Source organism: Electrophorus electricus, chromosome 4, assembly GCF_013358815.1.
Source record: "Electrophorus electricus isolate fEleEle1 chromosome 4, fEleEle1.pri, whole genome shotgun sequence".
Classification (NCBI taxonomy): Eukaryota; Metazoa; Chordata; class Actinopteri; order Gymnotiformes; family Gymnotidae; genus Electrophorus; species Electrophorus electricus.
In genome coordinates this window covers 9517618-9543976 of record NC_049538.1, presented here as the reverse complement: position 1 = coordinate 9543976, position 26359 = coordinate 9517618, and the positions used below count along the sequence as shown (strand labels likewise).

Genomic DNA, 26359 nt, shown 5'->3' with positions numbered 1-26359 from the left:
TGTGTGAGTGTGTGTGTGAGTGTGTGTGTGTGTGTGTGTGTGTTTGTGTGTGTGTGTGTGTGATTTATCATAAGAGCAGTGAGAATGTAATAAACCAAGCCTCTTTGTGTGTGTGTGTGTGTGTGTGTGTGTGTGTGTGTGTGTGTGTGTGTGTGTGTGTGTGTGTGGTGTTTGGTCAAGCAGAGGAGTTTCCTGTCTCTTTGCCAGCTCATGCCAGAAAGAAATCTGAAGATCCATCCGTGTGTGTAAGTGATGTAGAGTGTATGAGTTTCAGAGAGAGTATGGTCACACTCAGTCAGTGCATGGACAAGTTTACTATTTCAGCAATGGTTCGAATAAATTCTTGAAAATTTTTAAGACCTAAAGTTATACTCCAATATAGTGCTATAAGTTCTGTTCAGTATAGTGTAATTGAGTCTGGCATAGTGAATGCTAAGTCTAGCTCTGCTGGGTCTACACTGTGTGCACAATTATTAAGCAAGAGAGTATTTTGACCATATCATAATTTTATGCGTATTTTACAACTCCAAGCTGTATAAACTTGAATGCTTATTGGATTTAAGCATATCAGGTGATGTGTATTTGTGTAATGAGGGAGGGTGTGGCCTAAGGAGATCAACACCCTATATCAAGGTGTGCATGATTATTAGACAGCTTCTCCTCAGGCAAAATGGGCCAAAAAAGAGATCACAGACCCATCAAATGTTTTGTTGCAAATAGTTAACAGGGTTGCAAAAATGTGTTGAAAAAAAAAAAGCATAATTAACTGCAGGATTTGAGAAGATTGAGATGTGAAGCGACCAGGAACCCATTGTCCTCTAGTGCTGTCATATTCCAGAACTGCAACCTACACAGAGCGCCCAGAAGTACAAGCTGTTCAGTACTCAATGACATGGCCAAGCTAAGGAATGCTGAAACCCGACCACCTGACCTAAACCCTGAGAACTTGTGGGCCCTACTTAAATGGGAGATTTACGGTGAAGGAAAACAGTACAGCTCTCTGAACAGTGCCTGGGAGGCTGTGGTTGCTGCTGCACAAAACGTCGATTGTCAACAGATTAAGAAACTGACAGACTCCATAAATGGAAGGCTTATGATTGTTATTGAAATGTCAGAAATGTTTATTTGTACATTTTGATTATTTGTTTATTATTCTCACTTTAACAGATGAAAATAAACAAGTGAGATGGGAAAATGTCAATTTTTCTTTTAGCTGCATAATAATTCTGCACACTAATAGTTTCCCAATAATTATGCACACATAGATATTCTCTTAAGAAAGTCAAAACCTCACTTTTACTTTCTTAAATATTCAAGTTTGAGGTTTATTAACATTTTGGATTGACTGTAGATGTTCAATAATAAAATTAATCCTCAAAAATACAACTTGCCTAATAATTGTGCACACAGTGTAGGATCCTTGTCCAAACCCGGTGGGCCTAGATCTATAGTGGAAAGGAAATACAAAAACCGGGGCTTTTGAAACAAGCAGCTGAGCTCAACCATTTCTATAGAACAACCAACTAACCCAAACCAAGCTTAACAAAGACAACAACAAAGCTAAACTGGTTTGCTCCTGTACAGATATACAAACGGTTGTTTACTGTGTGGAAAATTCTGCCTGAGTGTGTGTTTGCATAAGTAGAGACATCCGCTGAGATCTCTGCTCTAACTCTAACCCAAACATTCTTGCCCTTGGGCTACAAAGTGGATGGATGTGTTAATGGGGTGATGTAAATGTGTGTGTGTGTGTGTGTACTGTCCTCAAACTAAATAGTGATTAGTGATAGGAAGGTGTGGGTACAATCCACACCCTTTGTTTATACGTCTCTTTCTCACACAGAACACACACAAATAAACATTCCCAACTCTCTTGTCTGTCTTGTTCTCTCTGCTGGCATGTGGCGTATAGCCTGGGTGTGTTTTTCTGCTGTCCAAAGTTATATAGTTATATAGAGTTTTACAGTTAACTCTGTGTCTGATATCAGTAGAGTCAGAGTGTCTGATATTTTGGGCCATAAGCTGCAATGACCTGATCCTCCTTTGATTTTGATTTAGTTTGGGGGATAGCTAATAACCCCTCATCAGAAGACCTTAGAGTTCTCACATTATGGAGAGGACATAAGAGCTGAGTAATGAGTATTGGAGCCTCATCATAATAAGCTTCATATGTGAGCACTAAAATCTGAAAATCAATTCTGCAGCTTGTACAGAGGCCGGTACTGGTGTAACAGACGAGGTGCAGACAAATCACCTCTCTCTGACTCAGACAAGTAAACAAGGGATTACATGAGTGTCATGGGAGTCTGGTCTGCCAGCAGGAAGGAGATGTCCACTTGTGATAGAAATGACTCCTGGAGTATTGATTATGCACACCTGTCCTCGCTAATTGTGTGTCTATTTAAACCCACAGGTACACGAAGACAGCGCTGCGCATTAGCTGACTATCTCTCAGCATCGCTGGTAAACTTCGCTGTGCTGGCTTCGACCCAAGGGTTACCTTGTGTGTTTTTTTTATTTAATGATTCAGTTTCTTTATTATCTATGGTTAATAAAATGCACTTCCCCGCAACCCCACCTCCCATTTTCTCTGAGCCGCCCGCGTCACAATAAGTCCAAGCAGGTGGAGATAAAAGCATGCATAATTTAAAGGGCAAAACATTTTTAACTTTACTAATGGTTTTAAGTTAAAAAAAAACAAACAAACAAAAAAAAAAAAACAGGCCTGAAGAAGCCTCTTGGTGTGTGTAGAAAAACTAAGATGGGGGTTAAAGGTCACCCCAAGATTTCTCACAAAGGGCTTAGCCTTTATCCCAATCACAGTTAAGAGCTAACTGTATACACCTTATACTGAGACTGTGGGGGTGTATAAGTACACACACTGAGACTGTGGAGGTGTATAAGTACAGACACTGAAACTGTGGGGGTGTATAAGTACCGACACTGAAACTGTGGGGGTGTATAAGTACAGACACTGAAACCGTGGAAGTGTATAAGTACAGACACTGAGACTGTGGAGGTGTATAAGTACAGACACTGAAACTGTGGGGGTGTATATGTACAGACACTGAAACTGTGGAAGTGTATAAGTACAGACACTGAGACTGTGGGGATGTATAAGTACAAACACTGAGACTGTGGGGGTGTATAAGTACAGACACTGAGACTGTGGAGGTGTATAAGTACAGACACTGAGACTGTGGAAGTGTATAAGTACAGACACAGACTGAGGGGGAGTATAAGTACAGACACTGAGACTGTGGGGGAGTATAAGTACAGACACTGAGACTGTGGGGGAGTATAAGTACAGACACTGAGACTGTAGGGGTTAATAAGTATTTCAGCACTATTATTTATTCCAAACTCACCTGGACTGCTAATACACTGGAATGATACACTAAATGAAACTGACACGATACATTAAAGGAAATTACATAGTTTTAATATAGACACAACAATACTGAGGCTGTTTAATATAACCTTCATACAGAGTGTGGTGACTTAGGCTACCCAGCGTTGGAGGAAAATTATTGTTTTAATGTGAAGCGCATTTCCCAACTCAGAGAAGTAAACCTTCAACTTTGCTCTGAGGATACTAGACAATCCATCTTTACACAGTCTCATTCCACCCACCTCTCACAGAGCTCTCTCCCCTCCTCTCGGGACGCAGGGTTCGAATATCCAAAACAAAAATAATCCAGCCATTACATCATTTGTGCTGAGGTTTAGGTACAGGAACACAGACAATTTAGATTATGCACTTGAATTATAGTTCTAGATTGCTGTTGTTTGTGTTTTAATGTGTAATGTGCCTCTTTATGTGCAAGACAAATTCCCTTCAGGGCAATAAAGGTTTTCAATCATTCAAACCAAAGTCAGAGGTAATTATATTTGGCAGTAAAGAACAAAACAAGAGGTCAGTACTCATCTTGACACCAGAGCCATAAAGACTAAAGACCAAGTCAGAAATATTTGCAAAATAATTGATTCACATGTGAACTTTAGCAGTAACATGAAATCAATAACAAAGTCAACCTTTTATCAAGGAGATATCAGCGTAGAATGTCTAATTCATCCCTTTATCTCCTTTTATCATTATAGTGGTCTTCTCATGTCCACATTTACACATCTACAGCTTATTTGAAATGAAGCCACTAGAATACTTACCAGAACAAAGTGAAATGACCACATTACTCCATTTCTGAGATCTTTACACAGACTACAAATTCGTTCACTAGAAAGTGGGCCTCTCAGATTACTAGGAGGTGATAAACTAGTGTGGCTTAGACTAAGAACTGTGTCTATGTCAGGTGTAGGGACAGGACTAACCTTTTAACTGTCTAAACCGAACCAAATCAAAGAGGAGTGGTTCGGGTTATCAGGCAAAGTGACCAGGCCAGAGGTGGAGGGGTCAGACCTGTTCATTCCTCCCTTCCAGTAAAAATGGTGGATGGGGGAGAACATAAACATAATCTCCTTATAATAACACTGTAAGCTTGGGTGGGTACTTAGAGCCCCATAATAAGACAGTGTGCGAGGGACACACAGAGACACATACAGAGAGACAGACAGAGAAACACACAGAGAGAGACACACAGAGGCACACAGAGACACATACAGAGAAACACACATAGAGACACATACAGACTGACTGAGAGAGGAAACCCCACACAAACATACAGCCCAACAGACAGGTGAGTGGACCAAGAACAACTCACACCTCTGTTCTTGATTCAACCCAAATGAGAGTGTCTGTGCATATGTGCTTGGTTTAGGCAAGGAAAATGAGAAAATAGTTTTGCAAAAATTAAAGCCCACAAAGCCTCTTAATCCTCCTTAAGACGGCCAAGGTCCAGTCTGAAGTGCTTGTGAAGTCCCAGCATACACACTTCAGGCTTGTGAATGCTCTGTATATGCACAAGCATGTATATTTTACATGTATATTTGACATATGTACAGTAAATGTGTGGCATTAAATATTCTGCAAACATATAAGCATGTCTTCTGGTGGAAACATTACAGAATTACCGATTACACAATAATGAAATAATGAATAATGGAGGTACCATATGCTGGCCAAATATAATGATCACCACGTGTGTGTGTGTGTGTGTGTGTGTGTGTGTGTTCTTGTGGATCATGCTGTGCCTAAACTACTGAAAGTGGCTTAGGTGCTTCTTCAGGAGGTGGGTTTAATTATCAGGTACTAGAAAGGCAGAGAGGAGGAGTAAAAGAGGTGGGATTATTTTTACACTCTCTGAAACCAGCAAGCACTGTGTGTATGTCACCATAGAGTTACTATGGAGCTCAAAAACTGCCCTGGGAACAGAAAGAGGAAACAAGATAGATGGAGAGAGAGAGAGAGAGAGAGAGAGAGAGAGTGGAGGTAGAACTTGAGTGAAAAGCAGGCAAATACAAACATGGCACAGATGAGCAGTCTCTATATAGATGAGTATTAGGGTTATGGGTGTCTATATAGATGGGTGTTAGGGTTATGGGTGTCTATATAGATGGGTGTTAGGGTTATGGGTGTCTATATAGATGGGTGTTAGGGTTATGGGTGTCTATATAGATGAGTGTTAGGGTTGTGGGTGTCTATATAGATGGGTGTTGGGGTTATGGGTGTCTATATAGATGAGTGTTAGGGTTATGGGTGTCTATATAGATGGGTGTTAGGGTTATGGGTGTCTATATAGATGGGTGTTAGGGTTATGGGTGTCTATATAGATGAGTGTTGGGGTTATGGGTGTCTATATAGATGGGTGTTAGGGTTATGGGTGTCTATATAGATGAGTGTTAGGGTTATGGGTGTCTATATAGATGAGTGTTATGGTTATGGGTGTCTATATAGATGAGTGTTAGGGTTATGGGTGTCTATATAGATGGGTGTTAGGGTTATGGGTGTCTATATAGATGAGTGTTAGGGTTATGGGTGTCTATATAGATGGGTGTCTATATAGATGAGTGTCTATCTAGATGGGTGTTAGGGTTATGGGTGTCTATATAGATGAGTGTCTATATAGATGAGTGTTAGGGTTATGGGTGTCTATATAGATGAGTGTTAGGGTTATGGGTGTCTATATAGATGAGTGTTAGGGTTATGGGTGTCTATATAGATGAGTATTAGGGTTATGGGTGTCTATATAGATGGGTGTCTATATAGATGAGTGTTAGGGTTATGGGTGTCTATATAGATGGGTGTCTATATAGATGAGTGTTAGGGTTATGGGTGTCTATATAGATGGGTGTTAGGGTTATGGGTGTCTATATAGATGAGTGTTAGGGTTATGAGTGTCTCTATATAGATGAGTGTTAGAGATTTTGCTCACAAGAAACAAAAAAGAGCATTAGAGTGACAAACAGAGCAGGTTGGAGGCAGCAGTGTCTGAATTGGTCTGTGATAGAATAGCAGGAACTAGGACTAATCTCTGTGTACATCTCCATCTTCACCTACGGTCACGAGATATAGGTAGTGACCAAAAGAATGATCTGGATATTATAGACAGAAATTCTGCTATCTGGGAATATTCAAAATAGAGCTGCTTCTCCTCAAGATCAGGAGGAGAGAGTTGAGATGGTTCGGTAATGGTGGGTTCCCCTAAAGATGTTCCAGGCATGCCCCACTGCAAGGATCCCCAGACCCAGGATCAACTGGGGGATCAAATCTTACAGCTGACTGGTGGGAGCATCTTTGGGGTCTCACAGGAGGTGTTGGAATCTGTCACAGGTAATAGAGAAGTCTGGTTAAGTCTGATCTGTTAAGCCTGTTAACACTGGTCATTTTGACCCATTTTTTCCCAATTTGCCCAATTTGCACCAGGATGTTCAGGTTGACTGGATGACACTGGTGGACCACAACTTTCAAATAGTGCAACATTCCTGGGCAGCATTAAAATCTGGACTTTGATTTGGCCATTGTAGAACATTCAGGTGTGTACTCTTTAACCACGCCTGTGCGGCTTTGGCCTTGTGTTTGGGATCGTTGTCCTGTTGAAAGGTAATGTTTCTCCTTTCGTTTTTTTAACACACTGAAGCAGGTCGTCTTTAGGATCGCCCTTATTTCAGTCAATCATTCTGTTTTATTTATTTAGCCTTTTTCTAAAGCAAAGCTACAAAGTGCTTCATAATAAAGTAATTTAAAACATTAATGCAGGACAATTAATATAGCAAAAGATAAAAACGTCAATGTACCACAAATACACACACAAACATTTGCACATTGCTAAAAATAGTAAAAAAGCAAAAACAAAAACCCACAAAGACTAAAGAATAAGTGGGTTTTAAGAAGCTTTTTAAAAGAGGATGTACAATCTGAAAGCCTGATATGAAGGGGAAGACTGCTCCTCAGTTTATCCTGTTATCCAGAAAGGGTGAATGTTTTAATGATTCACTGGTAGAGATCAAATGGACATGAACAGTGTCCTCATCAGGCCTGAATCTTTCACCTGTGGGAACTGGTAGCTTCTACAGGACAGTATTTTTCAGTTAGTAATTTCTGTCACAGAATATTTTCTTACACATAACCAATACCACTTTAGTTAATTCTTTTTAAGGGTCAGTCTTTTAAAATAACATAACAAAATATCAAAGCTACTTGAAAGCTACTTGAAATCGGGAGGGATATTATGATTTTTAGGGGGGTTGATTACATGTGCCAGACACTTTATTGTGGGAGAGGACAGCTCTCTCAGACACAGACGCACACAAACACACAGAGAAACAAACCTACCCACCAAGACCTCATTCTTGCGTAACTCATGTCTCTGCTGTTACTTAAGCATTGTTTGCCTGGAGGTACCATGGAGAGACATGCTATATTGCTGTTATCCAGTCCGGTGGAATGTTAGGTAATGGAAGGTAAAAGTAAACCGTTCTGTTTGAGCCCCAGATGGCTGATATTTCACAACTTTGCCCCGTGTGTGCATGTGTTCTGGGTCACTGTGGATCAGTGCACCTAGCTGGCACAATGACAGATGCGTCATGCAGATAAACTGTGTGTGTGTGTGTGTGTGTGTGTGTGTCTGGAGGGCAGAGGATAGATGTCACAGAGCAAGGGTTTGCACCACAGTACTGCTCAATCTGCTCTGATCAATTAGCTTTAATTTATACGTTGTACATTTATATATTGTGATTTCTACATTATACATTGTATATCTATAAAATGTCACTAAGACAGTTCTGCAGAGGTCAAAACCTGAAAACATCAATGAGCAATGCAGTGCTAAGGGAGAAAGAGCCTCAGCAAAGTTATGGACTTAAGAATGGGGGTGGGGGTGGGGGCGGGGCATTCTAGTATAGCATTGCCTAATCACAGTTAGAAAACCCTCCACTTCACACAGGTCAGTGCTCGCCCCAGCTCACCTGATGAGCTCACGAGGGGCTGCTGAGTTTTTGGAACAAATGTTAGGAGGGAGATATGGCTTTGCACCAGAAGCCCAAGTTTGTTCACTTCACCTCCGATTTCACAGTGATGAGGGGAAAACCCTTGGGACATGGTTGAACTTTGAACTACAAGCTTTTTAAAGTTCTAAATGATCTTGAAATTGTGAAAGACCCAACACAATGTTAGATTTCACCAATTTATTGTCCTTTTTCAGTCAGCAAAGTCACTACAAGAAACATTACGTACCCCAGTGCCAGCTCAGTGCTGCGCTTTGTGTCTGATTTATTACAGAGAATAAAAACACTCCAAACGTGCACTTGCATCTCTCTCTGCACCTATCACAGCCAGATGGAAGAAACAAAAGATGGATGAAGCCATATCTGAAAAGACAAAGGCAAGAAGGTTTTCATACAATGCAACACAGGTCCTCTACCAGAAGTTTGGGAGCATGACAATTTTGGGAGCACTATATACTGTATGTGTACATATATTTGTATTGTAAATATTAAACATGTTCACAATTTGAGGGGCCCCTATTGAATATTGAAGACTATGGGTATATGGGAACTTTTCACAGGATATTCTGGGAAGATAATTTAAAATCACCCTAAAATTGGAAACCTCGACTTCAAATGTAGCCTGGTTATCCTGGTATATAGCTTAAGAGGTGTGAGTCGTAATTATAATTTTATCATTTGTAATTAAATTGGTTTGTTGAAGCAGTGTCTGTACTTAGAAAAGGCAGTAATTCTTTTGACCCAGAAGCATTTACATAAGGAGGCATTAGAAGGTAATCTCACTGCTTAATGCCATCTGCTCTAGAAGAGGTTTAACCTCAGAAAAAACTTGTCCTCCAAACAATGGGATGGTTAAGTTTATTCTTAGTTTATTGCTCACACAGTTTGTGTCAGGTTAGGGTTATGGTTAGGGTCAGGTTCAGGGTTAGGGTCAGGGTTAGTATATTCCTTGCACAGATCCTCATGTGCTCATATCAACTATGATGATAGTGCAAGCATACCTAGCAAAGCACAATCCTACTAGACTCCATCCTAATTCAGGATTTCTGGATGGGTGGAAGGTCAGTGGCTAAGGTTGCAGCATGCAGAACCAGCTGTTAAGTTTGATTTCTAAAGAGGTGTTTCCCTGCAGTTCTCTGTAGCCTGGCCTGTTTGTGGCTGGTTTATTGAAGAGCTGTACTGGTCCAGTCTAAAGCAGCCATCCTCACTAGGGTTAGGAGTAGGATTAAGGTTAACCCTAACCCAGCCATCCTTACTAGTGAACCATCTGAAGGTTAATCTTTATCTTCTGTTAGCTCTTTATTTGTAGACTATACTCTCCCTCCTTTTTTAATGTCTGACTTCAAAAAAGCAAAAACAGAACACCAAATGGTTACAGGTAGCTACAGCTCTACGATCTAGAGGCACTAGAAGGGTTAGAATCGAGTTATCAGAGTGAAGGGTTGTGGATAGAGGGAGCCCCAGAACAGGGGAGAGACATGCATTTCCGGTGTGTTAGTGGTGGGTTAGTGTTAGGTTAGGGTTCCCATCACAAAGCCTTCTTACATCAACAGATTAGGGTATGGGTTAGTGTTGGGTTAGTGTTCTGATATAATTTACACCACCAGCTACTTACACCTGAAACTCTTGAGGACAAAACTCCAGAAAGATGTCACCAGTGCAACAGGTTGTTCTGCTCAATGCATCACAGACTCCTTCAGTTTACCCATCATCCCCCAGTCTAATGAGATGGTGGGTTTATAAGGGAAGGGGGGAGGCAGTGACAGTGGGAAAGAGAGAGAGAGAGAAGGAGAGAGAGGAATCAAGGACGAGGAAAAGAGAAGAGAGGGGAAACATGGATGAAGGACGAGGAAAAGAGAAGAGAGGGGAAACATGGATGAAGGACGAGGAAAAGAGAAGAGAGGGGAAACATGGATGAAGGACGAGGAAAAGAGAAGAGAGGGGAAACATGGATGAAGGACGAGGAAAAGAGAAGAGAGGGGAAACATGGATGAAGGACGAGGAAAAGAGAAGAGAGGGGAAACATGGATGAAGGACAAGGAAAAGAGAAGAGAGGGGAAACATGGATGAAGGACGAGGAAAAGAGAAGAGAGGGGAAACATGGATGAAGGACGAGGAAAAGAGAAGAGAGGGGAAACATGGATGAAGGACGAGGAAAAGAGAAGAGAGGGGAAACATGGATGAAGGACGAGGAAAAGAGAAGAGAGGGGAAACATGGATGAAGGACGAGGAAAAGAGAAGAGAGGGGAAACATGGATGAAGGACGAGGAAAAGAGAAGAGAAGGGAAACATGGATGAAGGACGAGGAAAAGAGAAGAGAGGGGAAACATGGATGAAGGACGAGGAAAAGAGAAGAGAGGGGAAACATGGATGAAGGACGAGGAAAAGAGAAGAGAGGGGAAACATGGATGAAGGACGAGGAAAAGAGAAGAGAGGGGAAACATGGATGAAGGACGAGGAAAAGAGAAGAGAGGGGAAACGGATGAAGGACGAGGAAAAGAGAAGAGAGGGGAAACATGGATGAAGGACGAGGAAAAGAGAAGAGAGGGGAAACATGGATGAAGGACGAGGAAAAGAGAAGAGAGGGGAAACATGGATGAAGGACGAGGAAAAGAGAAGAGAAGGGAAACATGGATGAAGGACGAGGAAAAGAGAAGAGGAGGGGAAACATGGATGAAGGACGAGGAAAAGAGAAGAGAGGGGAAACATGGATGAAGGACGAGGAAAAGAGAAGAGAGGGGAAACATGGATGAAGGACGAGGAAAAGAGAAGAGAGGGGAAACGGATGAAGGACGAGGAAAAGAGAAGAGAGGGGAAACATGGATGAAGGACGAGGAAAAGAGAAGAGAGGGGAAACATGGATGAAGGACGAGGAAAAGAGAAGAGGAGGGGAAACATGGATGAAGGACGAGGAAAAGAGAAGAGAGGGGAAACATGGATGAAGGACAAGGAAAAGAGAAGAGAAGGGAAACATGGATGAAGGACGAGGAAAAGAGAAGAGAGGGGAAACATGGATGAAGGACGAGGAAAAGAGAAGAGAGGGGAAACATGGATGAAGGACGAGGAAAAGAGAAGAGAGGGGAAACATGGATGAAGGACGAGGAAAAGAGAAGAGAGGGGAAACATGGATGAAGGACGAGGAAAAGAGAAGAGAGGGGAAACGTATGAAGGACGAGGAAAAGAGAAGAGGAGGGGAAACATGGATGAAGGACAAGGAAAAGAGAAGAGAGGGGAAACATGGATGAAGGACGAGGAAAAGAGAAGAGAGGGGAAACATGGATGAAGGACGAGGAAAAGAGAAGAGAGGGGAAACATGGATGAAGGACGAGGAAAAGAGAAGAGAGGGGAAACGGATGAAGGACGAGGAAAAGAGAAGAGAGGGGAAACATGGATGAAGGACGAGGAAAAGAGAAGAGAGGGGAAACATGGATGAAGGACGAGGAAAAGAGAAGAGAGGGGAAACATGGATGAAGGACGAGGAAAAGAGAAGAGAGGGGAAACGGATGAAGGACGAGGAAAAGAGAAGAGAGGGGAAACATGGATGAAGGACGAGGAAAAGAGAAGAGAGGGGAAACATGGATGAAGGACGAGGAAAAGAGAAGAGAGGGGAAACGGATGAAGGACGAGGAAAAGAGAAGAGAGGGGAAACATGGATGAAGGACGAGGAAAAGAGAAGAGAGGGGAAACATGGATGAAGGACGAGGAAAAGAGAAGAGGAGGGGAAACATGGATGAAGGACGAGGAAAAGAGAAGAGAGGGGAAACATGGATGAAGGACGAGGAAAAGAGAAGAGAAGGGAAACATGGATGAAGGACGAGGAAAAGAGAAGAGAGGGGAAACATGGATGAAGGACGAGGAAAAGAGAAGAGAGGGGAAACATGGATGAAGGACGAGGAAAAGAGAAGAGGGGAAACATGGATGAAGGACGAGGAAAAGAGAAGAGAGGGGAAACATGGATGAAGGACGAGGAAAAGAGAAGAGAGGGGAAACATGGATGAAGGACGAGGAAAAGAGAAGAGAGGGGAAACATGGATGAAGGACGAGGAAAAGAGAAGAGAGGGGAAACATGGATGAAGGACGAGGAAAAGAGAAGAGAGGGGAAACATGGATGAAGGACGAGGAAAAGAGAAGAGAGGGGAAACATGGATGAAGGACGAGGAAAAGCAGGCTGTATCACACTCAATAGAGGGGCGGGGAAACAGTGAAGGGAGGAGACGAGGGGTGGTGCCGTTGAAAGACCGTAGTCTTTATGATTACTGGAACACCTTCATTTAGCAGCAGATATTGCGAGAGAGAGATGCATGTAGTTTCTCCACGAATATTGTGCCATTGTACACACGAAAGAAGTGAAACATATTTTAAAGCTAAACTCATTTCCCTATGGTTCAGTGAAGCTTTGCATAAAAGTGACTCAGCAACAATAAAGATAAAAAAAAAAAACCAAACACTTGTACCGTCTGCCATTCCGGTTTTCCTGCAGACCCCACCCACCCACCATCATAGTAGGCGTTTGCTTTGTCTTGTGTACTACTATAGGTAAATAAACAACAGGTATAAGCCCATCCCCAACCTTAACTACATTAACAGGAAATCCTTTCTACTGTTTATTGCTTAAATAAAAGAAGCATTTTGCCCGTTGTAGGGACTGACCAAATGTCACGTCAAAATGTTTTCCATCATCATGAGGAAATTTGGTCTCTCTCACACACACACACCTCACTGCCTATATCTGTACTAGAAATGATCTCACCCCTAAATTACAGGTTATAAATACAGGTTATAATGCAGCCTAAAACAACAGGCACCTACAGAGGCTACTGTCACAATGAACCGAAATGTAGAATCAGAAACAAACATCAGCTGGGTTACATTAACCCTAGGTGTGTGTGAGTGAAGACAGGAATGCAAAGCATAGGTCATACAACATCAGCTTTCTTTTATTTTCCTCTGGGATGATGCAGCAAAGATGCTTCTTTATAAAATATACAAACATCCATTCAATGAATACGATTATTGTCTGGTCCAGACACAACAGAGTGATGCAAAAAAAAAAAAAAAAAAAAAAAAAAAAAAAAAAAAAAAAAAAAAAAAATCCAAAACAGACAACAGAAATGATAAACAGCATTAGTCCTCCTCTTCGTCATCCTCTTCATCACTGATTACATATTTCTTGGCTTTCTTGGTGGCAGACTCCTCATCATCCTCTGCCTTCCTCTTGCCCGAGTTTTCCCCTTCCTGAATAAGCAGAGCAAATTATTAGTTTAAATTTACATAAACATGCATATACATTAATGAAAAATATAGAATGTCCATAAGCAGCTTAAATATTGCGCACACAAAAATATAAACTGCATGTAGCAACTGACATATTGCACAGTTTAGGAGTGTGTATATCTGTACACCGTTTCTATAAATACAGTGTACAGTATAAATACAGTATTGAGGTGCAGATGTCCAAGGTGTTATGCATCTTTCAGTAGCCTGGCTGCTCTACTGACACAGAGAGAGCTGAATAAGTCCTCCACAGAGGGACATGAGCAGCTGATGATCATCTCCGAGGTGTTGATGACCCACTGAAAGGCTCCTCTGTCTGCTGCTGAGCAGCTGACGCATCACGCAGGGAGTTACAGTATAGAGCAGAGAGATACAGTACATCAGCACGCTCTCCATAGAGCAGCTGGTAGAAGGGCACCAGCAGCTTCTCCTGCAAGATGTTTTTTTTCCGGGAACCCTCAGGTAGGAAATAAGCAAATTTTATTTCTATAGCACTTTTCTAAGACAGACCTACAAAGTGCTTCACAACAGTACAAATAATAAAAGAAAAATGAATAAAACAAATAATAAACATACAATTACAAACATCACATGCATCTCCTTAGAAACACCATCAAGACCCATCTCCAAAACCTCGTTTTTCTTCATTTAACTTGAAAAAAATTACAATTCATCCAATCATTAATAACAGGATTGGCTACTCTACTCAAGTCATTGCATTTATAAAAGAGATGCAAAATCAGCATAAAATGAAATATTAAAAAGTCTAATTAAAACCCCAAGAGGAAGCGTGTAAAAGTGAAGAAAAATGGGGCCAAAAATGGATCCCTGGGGAACCCCACACAAGAACCCATAGATACTAAAAACTTTCTCTCAGATAAATAGAAACATTAAATAAAAACCTCAGATGATGTTCATTTACCATGACCAAATCCTTAAAATAAACTTCTCTTGCCTTCTTAAACATTACATTGTGTAAAAATCAGCAAATCTTTAAAATAAACATGATGCACCTAAAGCTTGGACCGTTTTCAACTATGTTCAGCCTGTCTATGCTCCGTTTTCATATAAACTACTTATTTTAACCAACCAACCAAATAAATAAGATAGATCTACTGCTTTTAACCAAGGTATAGATTTGGTCAGCTCTTTGGTTCTACGTTTAAGTGGGGCAACCTTGTCCAAAGTAGACACAGCAAAAAACATTAAAACAGCTAACCAAATCATTTACTTCTACCACTTGACATAAATGAGAATTTACATTTATGGCATTTAGCTGACACTTTTATCCAAAGCAACTTACAATTATGAGTATAACTTGAGCATTGAGGCTTAAGGGTCTTGCTCAGGGGCCCAACAGTGGCAACTTGTCAGTGGCTTGGCTTGAACCAGCAACCTTCTGATTACAAGTCAAGTAGGTTACCTTAACCACTGAGCTACAGAAGAAGAACCACAGAATACCACAGAAGAACCATTAACATTAGTTTCAAGTTTAGCAATCGACTCTTTATCCAAAAACTGTGATAACAGCACACTTAAAATTTACAGCTTTGGATTGAAAAACTGACTCAAAAACAATACCTTTATGATCAGAAATATACATATAATCTACTCAAATGCATGAAGACTCAGTCCCAAAGTAGAAATCAAGTCCAAAGTATGTCAATGCATATGACTAGGACCAGACACATGTTGCACAAGATTGAAAGATTCAACAAGATTTAGAAATTCTCAAAAGAAACCATCTCATCACCTACATGTATAGTAAAATCGTCCACTAAAAGTACATCAGAATCAAGCACAATGGAGGACATCAGATCTGTGAATTCAGATAGAAAACCACCATGTGGTTTAGAAGGGTGATGTGCACGAATCACCAGTTTATCAACAAGCACCTTAAAAACAAACAACTCTAAACTACTAAAGACCCCAAAAGACATAATGGGAGAGTTAAAACATACTTTTCAAAATAGCAGCCAAGCTGCCTCCTTGCCCATTTAATCTTGGAGTTAAAATATCTAGTCTGACAGGCTCAGTTCAGACAACTGTCAAGTTTCAGCTAGTTTAAGGTAGGTTTCAACTATAAACAGTTCATCCAAGCCTATGGATAAAACAAAAAATAATTCAATATAAATGTGGTCATTTGAAAGATCAAGCATTGATCAAGCCCAGTTTCAGAGCAACCATAATGCAACTCCAGTGAAGATACACAAGGTATTTTCCACAAGCTATCGCTGTTCCCACCTCCCAATCCAAGGATGGGTCTCATTAAATAGATGCTGTGAAACAGATCAGGCTGAGCCGCTTGAGAAAATTCCAGCTGCACAGGACAAAGCCAGGCATACCGCCTAATAGATCGGCCAAGCAGTTTAAGTGTGTTGTCCAAAGGCTACGAATTCATGGTATACAAAAGGACAGAGATAAAACAAGGAACATCAGCTTTAGCCGAACCATACAGCCAACTTGTCTCCCACTTTTCCTACAGCATCTTTTTCGCCTGTCCGATCTTCGCCCACAGCAATGAAGGCTACAGATTTCTGGAGGAATCAATGGCCTCAACAGTTGAAGACAATGAGCTTCCTACACATAGATTCATGCTTCAAATAAGGTAGTTTGGCAAGTTGCATTTGTATATAAAGATTCTCCATCATAGGTGATGGCACATATGTTTGACAAAAAAAAAAGAAAAAAAAAAGACGCAAGGTAATAAAAACAAATCACAGAAATAATGTGATGTCGCCACGCACTGGAGCCATCTTGTCTTGTTTGGAAGTTGCTGCTGGGCCTTCTTGACTCCTGCTGTGATGGAGGTGGTCCAGGAGGTCTTCAGTGATGTATATACCCCAGTACCTGAAAGCAGGGACTATTTCCACACAGTCCCCCTTGATGTGTAGTGGAACGAGGTCTGGCCTGTTCCTCCGGAAGCCTATTATGATGTCTTTTGCTTTCGAGGAGTTCAAGGCACAGATGTTCTCAGAATACCATGCTGCCACTCATGTCATCCCTGTATTCCTGTTTTCTGTCTCATCTCGTCTCCTGAGATGAGTCAGAAATTTTTTTTTCAGGCCAAGTCATTCAACGTTTATAATGTACACATTATGTTTTTTGTTTTTTTTTTAGCAGCTGCTGGTAGACAGTGTGCACAGACCCTTAGCTGTTGATGGCTGCTAATCAAGTAAAATTATGAAAAGATAATTACAATTAAATCACAACGAGGAAATGGATTACATGCAAGGAAGCTAGTTCTGGGTTATCAGAGTTAAAAATCACACTTTAAAAGAGGATTTATAATTTAATCATCATTTCTTCATTTTATAGCTATTTTTTAATCATGCTTTCCACTGTACAGTAGTTATGTGGAAGAACAAAGTTTTCGTAAGAAGTTGACACAGGCAACATTCAAGATGTGGTTTATGCCGGAACAAGGAAGCCTTTTAATCTCAATCCAAATGTTAATGAAAGCACACACCCCACAACACAGCATGTCATCAACTGAAGACACAACACTACAGTCAACAGCATGATAACTGATAGCTGTCTGTGATTTATGTGCAGGTTATAAATAAGAGCCTAAACTTCTCAGCCCTGAAAATCGAGTCACAAACCATGAAATCCAGCCTTTTTCCATTAAATGTCTGATTTTCGCTGAAATGCAGCACCGTAACTAGACAGCACAGTTACCGAAATTCGAGAGCTCATAACGGTTTTTTTTTTTGCTATAGAGTCGAGTCCACAAAAACAAAGTACAGAGGATTGCCTAAAATTAGCTAGTAATGCTAGCTAGTAATGTAGCTAACATTACACTGACGTGCATTTTGATAAACTAATGTTAGCATAGCGCTGCGCATTAAGTAAATATATGAAGTATATGACAAAGAGAGCCATGTCAAAACGCTGTTTTCATCTCAGTAAAACAATAAATGCCCAATCTAATCTCCTGATGTTCAGTGCTTACCACTCATCCATTAAAGTAGGCTGTTAGTTTAGCACGGCAAGCTAGCTATGTTACTATCGTAACCATTTAGCTAGTGTTATTAAATAAGTGCAATGAAATGTAGCATTTGTCTTCTAAAAATCCATGCATTTGGATCTACACTGAGCTCATACGAGCGCCTCTGTAATCTAAAAATGCATCGTAGTGAAAGGGTAGTTTAATCCTTGTGGAGCTCCACTGCTGAATGTAAGTGTGGAGTAAAGAGAGTGTCTAGTCTAACAGTCTGAGGACAGAAAGTCAGAAAGTCTTCACATTATTTTGTACATTTAGCCTCTTCTAACTGTGTGTGTGTGTGTGTATGCACAAGCCAGACACACTGGAATGTGGCACACAAACCACCCAAAAGCCAGCTGAGGGGTCAACCAGCTTTCTCTCCACCCTTGTACCAATAAGGGGTGATAAGTGGAGAAACACTACCACCTGCTGGCCAAAGGCAGAACTATTTTTCAGTGCAGTGCAGAAAAGCTCTTCTCAGTCTCCCAACCGAAAGCAGAAGCCTCAGAATTCCAGTTCAGGATGGGCAGAACACAAATGTGAAATTAACCGTGACACAGACACACCATCTCACCTCGTCACTGTCTAGCTTCTTGGCCTTCATCAGCCGTTGAGCCTTGTCATCATCGGAGCCTTCATCGCTGTCGGAAGAATAGATCCGTGCTCTCTCCTCTGCTCCAGCAAACAAACCGACAAAACAGAGACAGACAGACATGTCATTCAAAACAGCTTAGCAAAGCTGACTCCACATACTGTACACACTCCTTATTCCAGAGAGATATTCTCTGAACTAAAGCCTGTTAATGTTCTCAAAACTAACAATTAAGACCAACCACAAGGGCAAAAAATCTAATCCTAATCTCCAATCAGACTGCTAGGAGAGTACAGATATTCCACTGCCTACTGCTCTTAGTAATATCTGCATGTGTATGTGCATGCATGCACGCACATGTGTGCACACGTGTGAGAGAGTGAGAGAGCGCACGCGCACAAGTGAGTATGCGTGTGGTCTCAACTATAACCTGCTTACTGCTGAACCCTACAAGCTGTTCCCAAAGTAAGGTACACACGCATCTCTCCAGGGTACAGCTAATCATAAAAACCCAGCTAAGGCTCTCAGACAGACAGACAGAGACAGACAGACAGACAGACAGACAGACAGACACACAGACAGACACACAGACAGACACACAGACAGACACACAGACAGACACACAGACAGACACACACAGACAGACAGACACACACAGACAGACAGACACACACAGACAGACACACACAGACAGACAGACACACACAGACAGACAGACACACACAGACACACACAGACAGACACACACAGACAGACAGACAGACAGACAGACAGACACACACAGACACAGACAGACAGACACACAGACAGACAGACACACAGACAGACAGACACACAGACACAGACACAGACAGACAGACACACAGACAGACACACAGACAGACAGACACACAGACACAGACACACAGACACAGACACACAGACAGACAGACAGACACACAGACACAGACACACAGACACAGACACACAGACACAGACACAGACACACAGACACAGACACACAGACACAGACACACACACACAGACACAGACACAGACCGACAGACAGACACACAGACACAGACCGACAGACAGACACACAGACACAGACCGACAGACAGACACACAGACACAGACCGACAGACAGACACACAGACACAGACCGACAGACAGACACACAGACACAGACCGACAGACAGACACACAGACACAGACCGACAGACAGACACACAGACACAGACCGACAGACAGACACACAGACACAGACCGACAGACAGACACACAGACACAGACCGACAGACAGACACACAGACACAGACCGACAGACAGACACACAGACACAGACCGACAGACAGACACACAGACACAGACCGACAGACCTTTACCTTCTCTGAAACAAAACATCCAAGATTCTGAGATTTACTCAGACTGTGGCTCCTGCGGTCTTTCCCGACTATGGAGCTGAGGTTCCTGTAAAATCAGCACCCAGCAGGAAGGGCGAGTGCTCACCTCTCAGGCCTCCGCCCTTGTACTTGCTCTTGATGGCGGCAAGGCTGATGGACTCTTCGCCCTCCTCGTCCTCCTCGTAGCGGTCGGGCTCCAGGTAGCCGGCACTCAAGCCTCTCTGGTGCTGCTTCTCACGCATGCGCCTCTGTTGAGACTCGCGGCGGATGGATGCCCGCAGACGCTCCTCTTCTTTCTGTCCCACACACACGCACGCAGGCAGAGATGCGGAGGAAAGACAGCAGTATTGTGTGAGTGGACAATGACACGCATGTGTTGTGTAAGGCAAGGCAAGTTTATTTACACAGCACCTTTCATATGCTGCGGTCACTCAAAGTGCTTTACAAATGAGAAAATACAAAGAAACAGATGTAGGAGAATAGACTGTGATTTTGGGAAGGCACTAACTGCAAGGGTAGTCATAACAGGGGTGACTCAGCAGACACGTGCCTGACCTGATCCGGTTATCACGTGAATCTTTTGATGGAGAAGATGTTTCATAACTCTGCTGTTTAACAACATCTCCGCTGCCCATCATCAATAACTTACCATGTGTAGCTGTTCGCTGAGACGTGTTTGGCGATCAACTAAGTGAAAGCTTGACCGTAGTTGTGTGTGTGTTTGCACATGTGTACATTTGTTTTTTGTCTGTGACTGCATTTCTATACATGTGGCTATATGTGACAGGTTCTGCGTGCATGCATGTTTATTGTCTTTATGATTTTAAACGTGCAGTAGTGTTTGCGATTTTACATGTGTTTGTGCAAATGCTCTCCATTTTTGTGTAGTCTCTTTGTGACTGTATCCATGTGTGGCATTGTGTGTACACATACAAACATACACACCTTCATCACATTCTTCCTGAGTGAGTGAGTGAGTGAGTGAGTGAGTGTGTGTGTGTGTGTGTGTGTGTGTGTGAGAGAGAGAGAGAAGAACCTTAATCATCTCGTTTCTCTGTGACTCTGGATCTCGACCAGCCATCGGTAGGATTCTGATCTTTTGTGTTTTGGAACATCGGTCAGCCAGAGAGAGGGTCATCTTCCTGTGGGTGGCGCTGTCTGTAGAGTGGGGCCTACACAAACATGGGTGCGCGCACACACAAAGTTCCTCATAAAGGCTAATAACAACCCCTTGTAACATCCCTGTAATGTGTCCACTATGACAGATCCTGCAGCAGTTTACATTATCCAGACAATTTCTCCTTCTCCATAAAAGCTGTTAATGTTAGACTAAACATTTTCATGAATAGTTACAAATCATCAAAAAGTCAAATTTGAAAGCACTTTTCCTGGCCTGCTCTTGGAACAGGGACATGTAATCGCAGAAGCTGTGAAAAAGGATGTCTGAAACCCCCCCCCCCCCCGCCGGAAAGCCAGAGAATAAACAGAAGGCACCTAGAGCAAGCAGGTGAATTACAGTGAAGGTACGATAAATCTGACAGACAGAGAGATAATCACACAAAATTAAGCAGAGTTGAATTCTTACAGAAATAGTTTGCATTGTCTATTTACTAATTAGATGTTGGTGAGGGCATGTACATGTAGTGGGCAGATGAAGGGCTGTTTGATGTGTGGATGAGAGTGTGTTGGAGCTGGATGAGCACGTGTATGTATGCATACATGCATGCATGTATGTATATGTGTGTGGGCTAGTATTTGCATACCCACCTGAAGGTGAGTTTGGTCTTGAACACTGCCTGACCCTGCAGTCCTGTGCCCTGTCGGATAAACAGGTGGTTGTGGTCTCCCTGTAGAGGCGCTTTGTACACATCAAACACCTCATTCCCCAGGTGCAGAGACATACTGTACGTGCACACACACACACACACACACACTTCAAATGTACAGCTTTGCCATGTGACTTCTAGTAGTTTATGGTTGCAGATTGATCATATTTAATGCAATGTTCCTCTCTTTACTCTCAGATCCTTCACCAACAACAAAAAGCAAGAGACAGCGTAAAAGCACAGAGGATGCAGGGCAGCTCACTCGCTCGCTCTGCCCTGCCCAGCTGATCCGTGTTGGGAACGGGAAGCAGGCCTACCTGCCATCTGACCATTTGACGATTCGGGCATTGCTCTCGCGGATATCACTGCCATCTTCATCTCTGCGAGAGCGCCACCTGATGGTGTTCTCCACCTTCAGCTTGAGCCTTGTCCGGCCTTCCTCATCCAACATCTCCTCATCCTCAAACTCATCCTCATAGTACTGAGGATCAAAAGGCCTGGTGGGACAGAGAGGGGAGACGAAAGACTTAAGTAGTTTTTCTAGTAGGTATCAGACCATTATATTTACAACTATACAGAAAAGGTTAATATTTTAAAATAAAAAATCTCCAAAGAACCTTTTTCTAATGATCTTACACAGAGAGAGAGAGAGAGAGAGAGAGCGAGCGAGAACATACCTTGGCTCCACACTGAGGAAGTTGGGTAGTTTGACAAAGTAAAGGTCACTGCCAAGGTCAGTGCTTACTTTAGGAATCTCTACCTCTATCCTGGTCTCAGGAAGAGGCTCTTCTTCCTGCTGCTCACCTTCCAGCCCATCCTCATTATCCTGCACACCAATCAGACCACCCTCATTATCCTGCACATCAGTCAGACCACCACTAATCACATCGCTTCCATTATACTTTCCACAAATCACACTTTTATTATCCTACCCCACCTTCACTAATCTAAGTCCTAAACAGACTGGCCTCATTATTCACCAAGCAGACGGCTCCCTGCTCTCCTACAATACACTGTCATATTAGTTCACATTAACGCTATACTAGTATACATTAAAGATATACTACTTCATATTAAAGCTATACTTAAAAGGTGCATTTAAGATTTATTGGTTCATTAGCACACCTGCAAATTCAGGATGTGAAGAGAAGTGCCTCCTTTATTAGTCTACGAGCTGTACTGGAGCTCCTGTGCGTGTGGATGGGGCTGCAGCCCTGACTGTGGTTCGTGAACGTGGTGCACTACATACTAACTACACTGCACATGTGAGGAACCTACCAGTGGCTGGCCTGGAGTGGGGGGTTTCTCAGCGTCACTGTCTGATGAGATGTCATCTGCTTCTCCAAACAGATCGTCTGCCACTGCCTTTTTACCTACAGTGACACAAGGTGACGCTTAATGTGTTAATCAGGAACTGCTATAACTGGCAGGACTGTTTTTGGCACTGCAATAAAGGCAGAACAACACTATCCACTGTACATCACTATAATATTAGTAAACTCATAGCTAGGTAGAAGGGTATACCCTAGTCCTGACCTACTGGACAGCCCTGACCTACATATTAAGAGGTCTAGCAAGCCAATTATTTGCCACATTATGAAATATCCTGGAGAAGTGTCTGAAGTTCTAGCAGTTCCAAATTGAAGCTCTGAAATTCCTCAACATCTACATAACTGCATTTTTTTAATTTTTGGTATTTTATGAGAGAACGGAGGCAACTGACCCCTATGTGCCCCAACGTCGCTGTCCGAGTCAGAGTCTGAACCTATTTTCTTCTTTTTCCGGCCCAAGAAATCATCCTCACTGTCACTGCCTTTGGCTGAGCCTGAGGGAGGAGTCAGGAGAGCGTGAATGCCGTCCGAGGGAGAAGTCAGGACGGTGTGGATGCTCCCGTCGGCTCAGTTTCTCTGAGCCGATGGGAGAGGCCCTTAATTTAGGCCTACATAAAAAGAGCAGTCAAAAAAGAAAACAAAGGATTGTTCTCCCAGAACACCCATCCATGATTTACTTTGGGATGAAAAAAACTTATCCACTCTCTCCATAATGCAGTGTGATAAAGAAAGAAAAAGTGGCATAATCACTTCAATTTGCCAATATTCTTTCTTAACTCAGGAAGACCTGGTCAAACATGAATCATAAAATCATATGTGCCAGAAATTTTTATTTGATTAATTTGAACTCAAAAGCAGCTTTAGGTGGAAATGACTGACTCAGTTCCACTCACCAGACTTCTGTCCCATCCTCTCTTCATCCGAATGATCCCTCTCTATATCCGAATGATCCCTCTCTATATCCGAATGATCCCTCTCGCCATCCGAATGATCCCTCTCGCCATCCGAATGATCCCTCTCGCCATCCGAATGATCCCTCTCGCCATCCGAATGATCCCTCTCGCCATCCGAATGATCCCTCTCGCCATCCGAATGATCCCTCTCGCCATCCGAGTTGTGCTGCTTGTCCTCATCATCTGACTGGTCACTCTTTCCCTCACCCCCCCACTTTTCATCTCCCGAGGGGCCATCTCTTCCTGAGCCTTCACCGTCCGAGTGGGGGGTCCCAGGGCCCGACTGGGGTGTCCCAGGGTCAGACTGTGGGCTGCCACTGCCTCTACCAGATCTGTGACTTCCCCCTCCAGAGATGGGACTTCCAGCGTCAGACCTATGGCCATCATCATCTTCTTCCTCATGAGGCCCCTCTGAGCCACTGTGTTGCTCCGCTTCCGAGTGCTCATTGTCAGAGCGCATGCTCACATCCGACTGGTTGCCGGAGTGCTCTGATTGGTTGTCACTGCCGCTGTGCGGGCTGCCGTGATCATCCTCACTGTCATCCCCGAACAGCTCTTTGTTGCTGGGCTTTCCACCATCCTGTCCTTCCTCATCATCGTCATCATCTTCATCCTGATCCCTCTCGCTTCCGCTTCCCGAACCGTTGCTGGCAGATCTGGGCCTCTCCTGTTCAGAGTCAGAACCCGAACCAGAACCTGACTCTGCAGGACACAAATTCCCGTCAGTTGTATTCATTACTTTCCTCTATTCAATAAAACGTATACAGTGTTTCAGTGTTAGTGATGCATCTTTACAAAGGTCTACCAACACTCAGCCATAATATAAGATTCCTTGAGCCATCAGAAAATTATGTATGCGTAAACGACCAAGAACAGCTTTCACGTTATATCTTATTCATGTAAGAGATCACATTACTATAGCCTTTTCAGATGTTTCATAAAAGCATCATCTGCCCTAAAAATTCCCGTGAATTCACTTACTTCTCAGGTAACAGCCATATTCTAAAAAACAGCTACAGCTAATGCCACAACTAACAGAAAATTAATTAAGGTTTTTTTCTGGTTTCTTCGTACATTACATGGTATGCATTATCCCTGCTTTCTGCGTAGCTAGTGTAGCTAACTTATCGTATGCGTAATAACTTATCGTAGGCGAAATAAACAGCCTATTATGCTTCAAAACGAGTTTAAACTTCTCCACAAGAGGTTTAACTACACAAGTGATCTCTGCACAAGAACTAGGACTTAATTTTATGTGTCATTAATCACGCACGTTAGCCAGAAAGCTTTTTAGCTAAGCCAGCTAGGCTTCGTTAGCTAACGAGTGTCGATTAAATCACTACAGGTGACAACCACCAAGACTGCATCTAAAACCTACAGGAAATTAGATGCAATTCTGACAGACTAACGAAAATATTAGCTGCTTACCTCGTTGTTCATTATCACTATCCCCCTCACTCCCAAACAATTCATCCATGTCCGCCATTTTTTTGGAAACCTATATAACTTACAACTTATATAACTTCCGGGGCAACCACGCGTCCAAATAAAAGTCCCGTCGCTATTTCAACAAGTACACGATACTGTTATTTTAACACAAGGGGGAACTAGAGATCCACGGTTATGTATCGGACACGGTGAAACACCAGTATAATTCCTAATAAAATTATATTGTCCTATTTAAGGCGTGTTCATAGAGCTAATTTCTAAAGTAGAATTAGATTATTAAAGTGGGAAAGTTTTTTTTAATATAATTTGATTGATTAAAAAAATTTAAAGCTCTAGTTTAACAAAACCTATATCCTTCGATATAATTGTTTATTACCTCTCACTTCTCTGGAAGTATCTGTTCAGTTCTTTATCTGGAAACACATCTCAGAATTAATGTTTTACTTTCCAGGGATATTCAGGAACAGGTGGGTTTTGGTCTGTGGTTTTGTGAGCAGGTTTAACAAATGAGTCTTAAGGGGGACTACACTACACATTTTCTTTTGTTTTCTCAGCAGGATATGCGTGAAAGATCAGACAGATCTTAAACAAGAAATCAGCAGTGAAAGCAGCTTTCATGCAGGTTGTCAAGCACTGTAACTGGTCAAATTGGTCTTTGCATGAAAAACTGCATGACAATTAACCTACACCAGTAATCTCCATGGATACTGGTCTAAAGACCTGGTCTAATGATTCTACATTTTTTCACACTGCCCCTTGACTTCCAAGACATGCAAGGTCAGTATTGTTACTTTTTTGGCATAGCCTATAAATCTACTTCATAAAATAATTCACTAATTCAGACTATTCCACGTAAATCATAGAACCTTATTTTATTTTTTATTTTTTCAAAATTGATGATTTGAAAATGGGATAACACAAAGTGAGAAGGGACATTACATTCTTGGGTTTGAATTACAGACACCTGCGTAAATTATAAACAGGTTCCTGGACTTTTAAAGCCATAATAATACAACTTTGTGTAACTATCCAACTCTCTGAACTACAGAGGCCACAAGCCCTGCCTTCAAAGCTCCTACAGTTTCAACGCTCTTGATTGATGGGTTGAGTGGTGAGTGGGAGGGCTGAAGTCCTCATTCGCTGCTCCACGTGTCAATCTTATAC

The 26359-nt window shown here is 42.2% G+C and overlaps 1 protein-coding gene across 1 annotated transcript; it reads right to left on the bottom strand.

Annotated features, from left to right (window-relative positions):
• Window positions 1-13312: 13312 nt before the first annotated feature.
• On the bottom strand, window positions 13313-25241 carry leo1 (LEO1 homolog, Paf1/RNA polymerase II complex component). Its single transcript, XM_035525684.1, has 11 exons — window positions 25175-25241; window positions 23687-24448; window positions 23186-23287; window positions 22741-22835; window positions 22140-22288; window positions 21780-21959; window positions 21404-21538; window positions 20673-20808; window positions 19743-19932; window positions 18237-18334; window positions 13313-13635 (listed from the first exon to the last, which is right to left on the bottom strand). The coding sequence occupies exons 1-11, from the start codon at window positions 25230-25232 to the stop codon at window positions 13525-13527; spliced, it is 2016 nt and encodes a 671-aa protein (XP_035381577.1). The 5' UTR covers window positions 25233-25241; the 3' UTR covers window positions 13313-13524.
• Window positions 25242-26359: the final 1118 nt, after the last annotated feature.